Below are 13,325 nucleotides of genomic sequence, written 5' to 3' on the forward strand. Positions count from 1 at the left end.
ATTTGTTTCCTTTTCAACTATTTAGATGAATCATTTGGAGGACGGTGTCGAGGTAAAGATGGACAGACTTGTATGAGGGATGATAATGCAGAATGTGTGCATGGTTTATGTAGATGTAAATATGGTACAACTGCTATAGGGAAAACATGCCTAAAAGGTATATACGTACTCGCGATTTCTAAATTTGAAGACATTTGGAAAAACATACTCTTATGTTGCTGAATATGTTTAAAGCAAAATATTGCCAAGTTTATCTGTTCCATAATACTTCCATGATACTACCAAAGTAAGGTCTAATGTCTATTAAAGCATATATCTAAGTTAAACATGTAGGCTTTGGTTCAGTTTTTTACAATGTTTTTTAGAATCCGCTTTTTTCTACATTTTCATAAACAATAGCAAGAATCTGGAGAAGAACTCTTATATGCTTTGTTATATGATTTCTGTTGCATTTATTTGATAAAAAACGTGAGCATTCTACCTTGTTGACGGGATATACAGGAGAATATAATCTGAATTACATGAATATGACCCGATGTCTTTGCACGTAAATAAATTACATCAGACGTCCAACGCCTTCCTATTTCAAGTTTAAAGTCATCATTACGGTGTAACTTTTAACTTTTATTGAGTAATGATATTGGAATCCGGAAATATACCATAAAGAAAAAAACGAAACAATAAATTTTATGGGCATATGTAGTCAACCGTCTGTGATGTAAAAAAAACAATGTTATTTGTGTGTGCGGTATATACAGCGTCGTACATACAAAGTTTTTTAGCCAATCAAAATTCAAGATTTTTATTTGCATAATAATAAGAAAGCATTTTTCATATAAAGATGAAACATACGGAGGTAGATGTTCAGGTGCAGATGGTGACGACTGTGAACAAGACAGCCTGGCCAAATGTTTGAATACTAGATGTGTGTGCAAGGTCAATTCAACACTTATAAATGGAAAATGTACTTTAGGTAACCATTCACGTTTGAAACTTTAAAGTCAATCGCAACTTTCGACCTTCGGATGAGGACCTCGAACACAATAGTAAGAATACACAGAACGGATACGGTATTTCGGTCTAACTTACAATAAGAAACTAAACATGTAAACACATATTAATGCTGGTGGTTGTTGACAAGTTTTTTCCCCCAATTAATCAAATAAAAATACTCCTTAAATAAGTAAATTCATAAATATATAGAGGATATTGAATGAGTGTAAGTTTAATACTGAATTTATTGCACGAGTTGAATAAAATTATATTATGCGAGCCTTTGGCTCAAGTTCAGTAATGAACTTACACGAATTTAATATTCTCTTTATCACATACCCAAAATAAAGACCGTTAAAAGTGAAATAAGAGTCATTTTTCATTGACGCGCCTGTAGTATAGCGCTAACATTAAGCGCGTCTTTACACTATGTTTGTATAACGCTAATGACGTCACGTCAAAATATATGCACGGCCGTGCAATACCATTTTTACGGAGTCGCAAAATCGGCACGGGTGTGTGATAAATAAGTAAACAGTACATTGTTTTCAATATTTCTATCTAATAAATAAAAGTAATAAGTTGTGTGTTATTTTGGAAAACTTATTAAAGACAGAAGTATTGTTAAGAAAAAAAACCTGGTACTGGTTTGAGTAAGGTAAACCTATCCAGGCAAGTACAATGTACTGTTAAAGTTATTATGACGAACATACTGTTTATTGAAAATGCATTTTATCTTACGAATACAATAAATTTAAAACTATCTTTGTTAGATGAGAAGGTTGGTGGGAGATGTAGAGGTGGTGAAGGCAGTCAATGTATGTTAGAAATTAACGGGGTGTGTAAAGATGGACTCTGTAGTTGTAAAGCCGACTCAACATATATAAATGGAACCTGTCGTTCAGGTAAGTTTGCAAGTGAAATAAATGCTCATTTACGTTTATATGAAATTTTTTTAACAGCTGTTTTAAATGAAATAAATCATGTAGTTGTGTGATACAGTCTGTATTGGGATAACAAGAGACAACGTTATCAGACGCTTTACCAATTCATATAAGACTAGGCGGATGCACTCAAATCAGATGCACTTATTGCTTTGGTACATGGAGACGGACAGACACTTAATTTCAATCAAATAAGGCCTATAAAGCCACGATGACAGAAAAACAGCATATTTACAAGATAACGAACAGTGCATATGTTTATGTACAAAACATTATCACAATATAGTTATGACTTTACATGTAACTATGTTATAAATAATAACACAATATTTTATATTATCATATTTAAGATGGTGCATTGGAAGGAATATGTATAAACGGTAGTTGTCGTGGAAACAATGTAAAATGTGACACAATAACAAACATATGTGGGTGTAAATCTACTCACTTTATAAACGCCGGGAAATGTGTGAAAAAATAAACAGGTACAATATATACAACTCGGAAAAAAATGGTTAAAAACAATTTAACAGATCTAGCAATACTTGTTATAAATTTAAGATTTATGTTTAATTTCCCTTCAAATCAAGTTTTATTTCGGCATGCTTAAAACAATATTCCGTCATTTAAATAGTTAATCAAATATGCCCATGTTTTACAGAGAATAATTATAAATCATACATGTTTATATCGTCTGCTGTACATTCTACATGACAATAAAATTGTAGATATTACAAAATATTACAAAACATCGACCTTTTTATTCTTTCAGAAAAAAAAACGCTTCAGAACCAATTGGTGCCAAACGGAAGAATTTCTGTGTAAGCCTATCACCAGAAAAAAGGATAAAATACGTGTCTTCGTCGGATTACACAACATGAAATTGTTATAACTACCATATACACATATCTAGGATATATGCAAAGTTTAGTGCTAACTGAAAGACTCACGATTGAAGCTTTGAATTTGTTAGTGCCAAAAAGAGATTTTGTATCAGAAATTTCAGGAATAATTTTATAAACTCTCGTGATTACATTACCAAACATATTGAGTGAATACAAGTTACCGCTTTTGTTATAAAAAGTTGAATTCACTTATTTTTGGATATCAGGTTTCTGCAATCAGGAATGTGACCAATGTGACCAGTGACATCAGCTCTCTTTGGAATGTTTCGGATATAATTGTGCTCTTATGTGTTATGAGACCCTTCTTCATAATGTCATGTGTTAATCATATTTCATACACTCACATGAATATCATCATCAAAGTTTGAGCCGCGTCACGACAACATAATGGGTTTGCGACCAGCATGGATCCAGACCAGCCTGCGCATCCGCGCAGTCTGATCAGGATCCATGCTGTTCGCTTTCCAACCCTATTACAAGTAAAGAAACTGATGGCGGACAGCATGGATCCTGATCAGACTGCGCAGGCTGGTCTGGATCCATGCTGGTCGCAAACGCACTATGTTGGTTTTGTCGTGACGCGGCTCAAATACAAAGTAAAATATGTCTCTAAATGCTGCCAAAATAAAAATGAAATACTATTCTTAGTGATTTTGATATAATTGTAATACATGAAAGGCGAATAGAGGGACTTTATTTACGCGTTTTTTTCTAGTATAATTTACATTGACGGCCACACGTATAAAATACCCTATTGGTTGTGTGTAATTCAAATTGTCATAGGCAAGTCTACCAAAATTTCGAAAATAAGACTTTCTGCTCGATGACATATTATGAATGAACAAAATTTAATTTAATATAAGCAATAGAGCATCTTGAGAATAACATGATTTATTTTTTTCCAATGGAGAGCAGGGGATACCTTATCAAGCCACAGCTTAAATTAACCGTGATCAAACCAACCCCTTCACAGATATCATTTAACAAGAGCTGTCGGTAGGACAGTATGCTCAACTATTTTCAGTGCTTGATAGTAAAACAAAAGCCTGTATAATGTAGAATTGTCTGTTTAAAAAGGACCATACTTCAGTCAAAATCCATGTTAGTCATGGGCACTGAAAAGTGACTTCCTTTTATGCTCTCAAATGAGTGTGAAGTATATACTCGACCACTTCAATAGTTTTGGAGTTACCAACTTGCACACACACAAAAAAACTAAACCAAAATGTGCAGGTGACGGCAACACCGACGCCCTGGTGAATAGCTTTCCTTATCCTTGGAATAGTCGAGCGCAAGATAAGGATTGTGATCGAAGATTCCCAGCAAACACATGACGTTAAAATAACATCGGATTACCGTTAGATTTTGGTCACAACGTCGGCGACCAAAATACGACGTAAATCTGACGTCCAAAAACCGATGTCTATTAGACGTTTCTGTTTGACGTCGTACTAACGTCAGGTTCTGGTCGGTGTCCTAACGGTAGGTAAAAAATTAACAAAAATAATCGTTATTCGCCGTTGTAATCATTTAAACTTTTTTTTCAAATGTTATTTGGCTTACAAATTAAGTATGCAGCGCCGCTAACTTGGTCTTCGAAAGGCACTTGAATATATAAAAAAAATACTTAAAAAATCTTCTTATTAAGAACTCAAAGAGCTAGAGCTAAGATATTTAGCATAAAACATGTTCTAATGGGTGTCTACCAAGTTTGTTCAAATAAAAGCCCTGGTGTCAAAATTGGCCCCGCCCCGGGGGTCATTGATTTTCCTAATATGTGTATAGCAAAAACTTGAAAATCTTCTTTGAAAATACCCAAATAGCTGGAGTATAGATATTAAGCATGAAACATCTTCTAGTGAGTGTCTACAAAGTTTGTTCAAATAAAAGCCCTGGGGTCAAAATTGGCCCCGCCCCAGGGTGTCTTTGATTTTCCCTATATGCATATTGTAAAAACTTAAAAAATCTTCTTTTAAAGAACTCAAAGAGCTAGAGCTAAGATATTAAGCATTAAACATGTTCTAATGGGTGTCTACAAGTTTGTTCAAATAAAAGCCCTTGGGTCAAAATTGGCCCCGCCCGGGGGGTCATTGATTTTCCTTATATGTGTATAGCAAAAACTTAAAAATCTTTTTTGAAAAAACCCAAATAGCTGGAGTTTAGATATTAAGCATGAAACACCTTCTAATGAGTGTCTACAAAGTTTGTTCAAATAAAAGCCCTGGGGTCAAAACTGGCCCCGCCTCGGGTGTCATTGATTTTCCTTATATGTGTATAGCAAAAACTTAAAAATCTTCTTTGAAAAAAAACAAATAGCTGGAGTTTAGATATTAAGCATGAAACATCTTCTAGTAAGTGTCTACAAAGTTTGTTCAAATAAAAGCCCTGGGGTCAAAACTGGCCCCGCCCCAGGGGTGTCATTGTTTTTAACTATATTGTGTATAGTAAAAACTTAAAAAATCTTCTTTTAAAAAACCCAATGAGCTAGAGCTTAGATGTTTAGCATGAAACATCTTCTTATTGGTGTCTACCAAGTTTGTTCAAATAAAAGCCCCTGGATTAAAATTGGCCCTGACGGGGGGACGGGGAGTAGATCATTTTTTTTTCATTATATGTGTGTAGTAAAAACTTAACATTGTGAAACATCTTCTAATGGGTGTCTTCCAAGTTTGTTCAAATAAAAGCCCTGGTGTTTAAACTGGCCCTGCTCCGGGTGCCTTTATACAGGTGAGCGACCTCAGGGCCATCATGGCCCTCTTGTTTTTTAATGCAATAATAGTGTTATTAATATGATTTTATTTTTAAACTTAGTTATATGTTTAGCAGTGTTGTGTTTAGGAAAAATCTAAACAATTGAAATATTATCAAACTAGCATGTACACAGGGGTTGTAAAATGGGCACAAAAGAAATTTATTGACTTAATTTGCTTTTAACAATTTATAAAGTATGTCTTCTTCATAACTTTGATAAAGAAATATTTCCAAAATCAAACCTGGATCATTTTGTACTGTACACCGAGCTATGGTACAATTTCAAATAAACCGCACCTGTTTATCCAGACTATATTAGCTTCTGCCAAATATGTCATTTAATTTCATGCTTTCCAGTGTTTTATTGTAATATATCAGATGATTAAATTCTGATAAACCACTAGTGAAATTTATAAAATATAATTTTCACTGTAGCCGGACTATATCTGAATGCAGATGAAAAGAAAATCATAACTAAATGTAATAACAGGCAGAAATAAATGACGTCATACGTAAATTTTGCTTCTTTAGGAAAAGAAAGTGTATGTCATCGTACATCATGCTAAAAGTGTAACAAAATTAGAGAAATTTAACAGAACTATACTATATTTTTAAAATTGATGATGTGACGTCATGATGTGATGACGGTACAAAGGAGAATGCGCGACGTTACACGGCAAAAGCTGCAAAAAATACTTAAAATCACTTAAAAAGCATGAAATAAAAAGAAAATTTATTTGTTTTACATATAAGATTGAAATATGTTTCATTCTTGAACACCAGCTATTCTATATTCTTACATATATTGCTGCTTTGCATCTGGTGTTCACTCAGTGAAATTATATTTCAATCTTACATGCAAAACAAACAAATAACCTCTATATGTGATATTAGCGAAATATAAACAATGCCAATTTTTTTTTTAAACTAAAAAATTGTTTTTTACGCCTAGCATTGGTCCACCCACTCTAAAGCTATACAAAATAATGAAAAATGAATTTTAAAGCTAAAAAATATAAAATATCAAAATATTGTCTCACTAGAAAATATTCTCATAATTTTTAAAATTATTTCTAAATATTCATATTATTTATTTATTTATTCATAAACATTATTTCATCAGTGAGAAAAAACTTAACTGATTGATAAAGCAGAAGATAAAACAATTAAAAAAAGTATATCATTCAATCTGTGTATTCATACAATTGTGTTCGAGGTCCCAATATCTGAAGACTGACAGAAAAGGCTGTAAGACAGTAAGACAAACTTTATTTGTAGTCGGTTATGGTTAACAGTACAAAACATAAGCTTTAAGCTTGTATCCGACATGAACAAAATATAGAAAATAATTATATGATTAAGCTAGACTTACCTGTAAGGTGAAGGTTAATCATGATTTCATCCACATAAAACTCACTAAGGGCTCACACAGAGAGAGAAGACGCAGCTATCAGCAGCCAGTGGTCATATTTTAGAGTAAGTAATGTCGAATAATATCGGCAAAAAGAATCACGAACAGTTTAAACGGGGAGGAAGCGGGTTGGGTGTGTGAGCCCTTAGTGAGTTTTATGTGGATGAAATCATGATTAACATTAACCTTACAGGTAAGTCTAGCTTAATCATATAATTTCATCCTACATATAAACTCACTAATGGGCCCCACAGAGATTTTAGAGTCCTTTTTGACGCTATTATGGAAACGACATTACGTCCCGTTTTACTCCATAATTAATATCTATTATGCTATTATGGAGAACATGCAACGCTTTAATTTCATGTCAGAAAAAGTCTTTATGTATTTAGTAATTATTAATTTTACAGAATGTCAATGTCGAATACTACGACATAGAATGTAAATAATTTTTATATATGTTAACGCAAATTAACGATATCTATGCTACCCTGCATAGAACTTCCATCGGTATTTGACAGTGGTTTATCATAGTATTTAGCGAATGTCTTAGCATTTTTCCATCCCGCTGATTTAATTATCGTCTGTAACGGGACTCCACGCATGTGTGCGATTGAAGACGCAGCAGCGCACATGCTATGTGGTTTGAATGATTTATGCACCTTAGCACTGTGCATAATTAGTTTAATTCAGCGATAAATAGGCCCAATGCATGGGGCTTAATGGTGGATGGTGTCCATGTAAATTTTAAAATGGAGATTCGGTGTTTTTTCAAGGGCAACAAAGGCCGTATTTGACACACTTAATTCTAACACTTTGATGTGTTGCTTTTGTTCTTCCGCTTGTTCACCTATTTCTGTTTTATCATACGCGCCTGACATATGTCCCGAAGAATCAGTGAACATATAACTTTATTCGGGGCAGGCGATGTAATATTATTAAACATTGATGTATATCGCAAATGTTCCGAAATATCTAGCGTTATAATAAAAAAACATTTTTTTTGTTGTTTTTTTTTGTCAGCCAATAATTTTTGAAAATTTTTAAATCGTTATTCGCCGGTATGCTATTATGTTAGTGCACAGCACACATTTCCTCTTTTTCGACGGAATCAAGACAGATTTACTCATTGAAATCGGCAAACATAACTTGTCAAATAAATCAATTGTTTTACTGATATTTAGAGCAATAAACATGTGTCGTCGATATGAATGATTGAACTTAAATGACCCCGCGCTCTTAGATAAAATACTTGCTTCAACAGTTTAGTAAAAATTATAGGGCTTTTTTTTTTTTTTTGGAAAATCACATCACAAGCGATTGGAAAAGAAACGGAAATGGTTCTTATCCGGTTCGTTTATAGGTATAGTGTAAAAAGCATCCCAAATGTCAACCTTGCCAAAGTAACAATTTTATCTCATTTCTGTGGTTACTGACCCCAAAGTTTCTATTTTAAATGTATTGTGTTGACGAAATTGCTATTAATTTCAAAATGGTTCTAATTCGTCCGTCTGATTTTAGTCTTATGTTCGAAATGTATTCTTCGTCCAAGTTTTCGTTTGCAACTTATATTATTCCTTGATTTTTCAAACTGCATTGCTTGTTGCACACGATAACCGCCTACAGTTTCTCGAATTCATTTATCCTTGGTTATTCTTCCCCTAATTCACCGCCATTCTGATCTTCGCCGCCCGTAAATTATTTGAGAATTAATCCGGGTAAAGGAATATTTCATATTATAGCATAAAATCGGCTATTTTTCCCTCTTTTGCCCATGTTATAACGGGGCCAAAACCATGCGTTAACATAGTCACGCGCTCTTGTTATAGCCCGGTTTTACCTATGCGCAATACATACAGGGCCCAGTAAAGAAACAAAAAATGACGATTAAGCCTGTTTGCCAGAGTCATGCGCTCTTGTTATATTGGAATTATTAATTCGAAGGCCTCAGTAGGACTCGGCCCGGTGAATTTTCGTACTATTAGTTCTATAGTAAATCAGTCAAATTTGAGGTTTAATTCTGGATTCCAATGTTCTTGATGAATTATATACTGTCTTCAACTTTAAACATTAACACTATCTAAGTCAAATGATGCCCAAAATATAATAGGTTAGCCATCTACTTTTTTCAGAAATCTTCATTCTGTTGTAACACTGTTTAAATTCACCACTTTAAAAACTCCTGACAGCTGGTGGGTAGTACATCTTTAATCCTTCCACCAACAAATGAGTTCCTGGAGAATACACAAAAAACAACTTTTAAAGTCATCATATAACACACAAAAACTACACACATGCAATAAATACACTTTAATTATGAACAATCTAACTAGAGATGACTTAAATTGGGCCCATTTCATAATTTTAAAGAACTACTTTCTAGACTACAATGGGCTGGGTCTAATTCCGTACCGGGTTGAGACCTAAATGAATCCAAAATTTAAGTTAAGCCAAACTTTATACTCATTTCCTAGTAATTTAGTGTTATACAAATACAGTCATATAGGTTTAACATGTCTCTAACAAATTACATTAATGCGGTACAATTTCTTAAATATTGAACCTTCATGCGAAAAGTCAGGCTCGGCCAATAGAATTTTTACGCAAAAATTTATATTACAAATTCTGTCATATCTTTTGATTCTGTAAATGGATTTTCTTTGAATAAAGTTTAATGTTACCGGCTAATGTCATACAGTTACTTCTATGAAAGAATAAGACCTTATTGCTTAAAAATTGCAATAGAAACTCAATTTAATTAAATGAGAGCATGAAATTTTGGGTTAAAATACAAGTAATCACAATTAAATGTGCTTTTTTCATAACTTTTTCCTTCAATATTGTAATAAAACTTACTGATTATGATTTTTACCTATATACCATGGTAAATAAAGTAAAGAACCAACATACACACCCTACATTGTTTGCTTAAGATATCAATAAAGACAAACAGAGGTAATCTTAAGGTTAGCAAAGATGTTACCATATCACCATGGGCTATGTCTTCCGACAAAGTAAGATTAGCCAACTCTCACACAAATAAGGCTTTAAAAAGATGACACATACCGTCTCCCACTTTAAATCATAAAGAAGTCTTAATATAGTCAGAATTAGAGAAATTTTCTCCTGAAATACATCAAAATAACTACCAAATATTGCCCGAGCATTGGGAGGCGCTACCGTCAATAGCTGAAGTTTCAAACTAGACATAAGTTGTTACCTTCTCAATGTGTCCTGACAAAGCTGCTGCCAAACAGAGCTGAAGGAGTCCTTCTATAGATCTTTACCAGGAAAAGGTAAGGTCATATACTCAAACCCAGGCTTTGGTAACTGCATGGTCTGAAAAAGTATGCAACACTAGTACATGCTTAAGAAAATTATAAGGGGCATTTATGCTGTAATTCTAATATCTGAAAAAGAAAGAAAATAATGTCTTAATTAATAAATGGCTAGAATTGCTAATTCACACAGGAGAGCTTATATAAATATTGTGTTCTGAAAAATGCATGCCTGCATGAAAATAGCAGTTTAGACATTATAAACCTAACCTAATTTAACTGCTGTAGCAGCTACAACAACAACAACAACAATTATATCAACTGTGTTATTCTAAATGAGCCAATTATCCATAAAATACACTGTTTAATGACTAGAAAATCTTTATGTGTATATATTACTAGCAAATACATTCTGCAACACAGCAAAACATCAAGTTTCACTACATTGAAAATGCCTATATTTCCAAAATATAAATCACTTTTGTCCTGTTCAATTGTTAGTTCTTCTTCATTTAAATACAGGACAATAGTGAATATTTACATACTGATTACTACAGCATCAATCCTTTGCTGAAACATCAAAACATATAATGTGTGGTCCATATGAGCAATAGGCTACTATGGTGCTTGTTCGAATCCCATGTCCGGTGAATCTTAAGCCCCTTAGAGATCTCTGGAATGAGCTTGCCAATCACTTTTTTTACCAATGTAACCAATCTGAAACCACACACTCCCCAAATTCCTTCAATGCATAATTTATCCATAATTTAAGATGCATTTCTCTAAAAATTATCATTTTCTATATAAATCTTATAAAAATAAGCTAGATTTATAGCATATTGCTTAACACAGGGTGCAAAAATAAAATTTATCAATTTATAAACTGCTTTTTACAAAATTTAAATTTCATTTTTTTAATTCTAAATTTATTTTTACAGTTTAAATTCAATAAAATGTGGTTAATCTTTCATGCAAAAGCTCTGTACCCTTCTCCCTGCTTACTGACACAGTAGCAGACATCTACATTTGAAGGGGAGATAACAACAACAACATATGTCCCAATTTAAAATGTCAAATTTTAAAATTTGAAAAAAAATTTAAAAATTTTTCAAACCTGTCAGTAATCCTTTATTTTCCTGACTTCTATTCATAAACACAACACTGATGCAAAGTTTCATCCATATCCATCAACCAGTTCCCATTTTTTGACATTTCTTATCTTTGGACTCGGCCCGGTGAATTTTTCGTACTATTAGTTCTATAGTAAATCAGTCAAATTTGAGTTTAATTCTGGATTCCAATGTTCTTGATGAATTATATACTGTCTTCAACTTTAAACATTAACACTATCTAAGTCAAATGATGCCCAAAATATAATAGTTAGCCATCTACTTTTTTTCAGAAATCTTCATTCTGTTGTAACACTGTTTAAATTCACCACTTTAAAAAACTCCTGACAGCTGGTGGGTAGTACATCTTTAATCCTTCCACCAACAAATGAGTTTCCTGGAGAATACACAAAAAACAACTTTTAAAGTCATCATATAACACACAAAAACTACACACATGCAATAAATACACTTTAATTATGAACAATCTAACTAGAGATGACTTAAATTGGGCCATTTCATAATTTTAAAGAACTACTTTCTAGACTACAATGGGCTGGGTCTAATTCCGTACCGGGTTGAGACCTCAAGTAATTACATGTATGCCGGCAATACGGCGTATAGACATCGCCGCTACTGTAATCTTGGTTGTCGCCCTTTCTTAGAAACGGACAGTTGTCAATGTAAACAAATAGAATCTGTCATTCAGTGTAATCCCCCGATTAACTTACAAAAATGGAAAGCACAAAATGAATATAAGAACACGTTGTTTTATTGACGTTTATATTGATAAATGTTCTGTATGTTTCTTTGAGAGAATAATGTTTTATGCCTGATTTTTTTTTAAACTTGCGTGCTTAAAAAAACCGAATCTGATGCCACTGATCTTTTTCCTACCGCCAATCTGTAGTCATTCTAGGAATTTCTGAGGCGTCTGTTTTGTCTTGGGTAGAGTAATGTTATGTTTTTCTTAAGTTAATATATCTCCAAAGTTAAACTTTGTTAAATCAATTAAAATTCGAAATTTCGTTCGGTTCTCAAGTTGTTGGCCCCGGAAAAAATAAAACGCATACGTAAAACATGTAGAGTTGGATAAATACCGTTCAAGCACAAGGATTTAATGTTTGTGTTTTATATATAATATACATCATGAATCTGTTTTAAAATTTTATGCTATAATAGCGTCAACGCCACGTTTATTTCGTGTTATAAAGTCTGCAGAGTCCTCGGAACTGTTGGAGCCAACCGTTCCTCGGGACTCTGCAGACGTTATAACACGGAAAAACGTGCGTTAAGCCGTTAACCCTATATAATGGTAAATTACTTCAAATATTATTTTTTATGTGCTCTTGAAAGGAAAGTATTTTTTTTCTTCTGAATTTTGTTCTGTAGGTTTGTTGTTAACGTCCGTCGCTGTTGATTAAGATTCAAATTGGCCTGTGAGTTGAGCGCATGCCATTTTCGTTTGTTACCAGGGACGACATGTCCTGGCATTTCCCTAAAAAGTCCGCCTGGAAATAAGCTGTTGTTAATTGTCCGAAACCTTTTTAAGTTCTTCATTTACTTCATCGCCAAAACAGATGAGTGGCTAAAGGATTTGCTGTACAAATTGGTCAATAAAGCGGGAGGAGTTCTTTCTTTATCCTGTCACGTAGCACCTTCAGGAGAAGTGGCGAGAAAGGCGTTGGTAAACAGTTTGAAAATGTCTCAAATCAACTCTTTCAGTTTTTGGTTGCCCATCTGTTTTTTAACTCATCAATAGCCTTTAATACTGGTACCAAAGCAGACGAAAAATGTTTCTGCGTACTTTGCAACAGACAATCCTTCGCTTTGACTTGACTTGGCAAGTGTTGCCACACTGATAATTCGACAAAGGTACCTGTAGACAATAGGCATTGTTAGGCCTCCTATATCATCAAAAAAATTTCCTTTAA

The 13,325-nt window shown here is 33.5% G+C and overlaps 1 protein-coding gene and 1 long non-coding RNA gene across 2 annotated transcripts in view; one reads left to right on the forward strand and one right to left on the reverse strand.

Moving 5' to 3' along the window:
• LOC132719555 (uncharacterized) overlaps nucleotides 1-2,422 on the forward strand; it is a 30,674-nt gene extending 28,252 nt beyond the window's left edge. Inside the window, exons 24-27 of the mRNA XM_060703334.1 lie at nucleotides 26-157; nucleotides 842-973; nucleotides 1,767-1,898; nucleotides 2,288-2,422. Coding sequence (XP_060559317.1) covers nucleotides 26-157; nucleotides 842-973; nucleotides 1,767-1,898; nucleotides 2,288-2,418 — 527 coding nt within the window. The 3' untranslated portion in view covers nucleotides 2,419-2,422. The remainder of the gene's footprint in view (nucleotides 1-25; nucleotides 158-841; nucleotides 974-1,766; nucleotides 1,899-2,287) is intronic.
• A 6,510-nt stretch (nucleotides 2,423-8,932) lies between these two features.
• Nucleotides 8,933-11,526, reverse strand: LOC132719558 (uncharacterized). The gene is made up of 3 exons (XR_009624246.1): nucleotides 11,397-11,526; nucleotides 10,225-10,343; nucleotides 8,933-9,238 (listed from the first exon to the last, which is right to left on the reverse strand). It is a non-coding gene; the product is annotated as an uncharacterized LOC132719558 (long non-coding RNA).
• Between the last annotated feature and the right edge of the window lie 1,799 nt (nucleotides 11,527-13,325).

This window comes from Ruditapes philippinarum, unplaced genomic scaffold (genome assembly GCF_026571515.1).
Source record: "Ruditapes philippinarum isolate M1 unplaced genomic scaffold, ASM2657151v2 ctg116_1_1_1_1, whole genome shotgun sequence".
In the NCBI taxonomy this organism is placed as follows: Eukaryota; Metazoa; Mollusca; class Bivalvia; order Venerida; family Veneridae; genus Ruditapes; species Ruditapes philippinarum.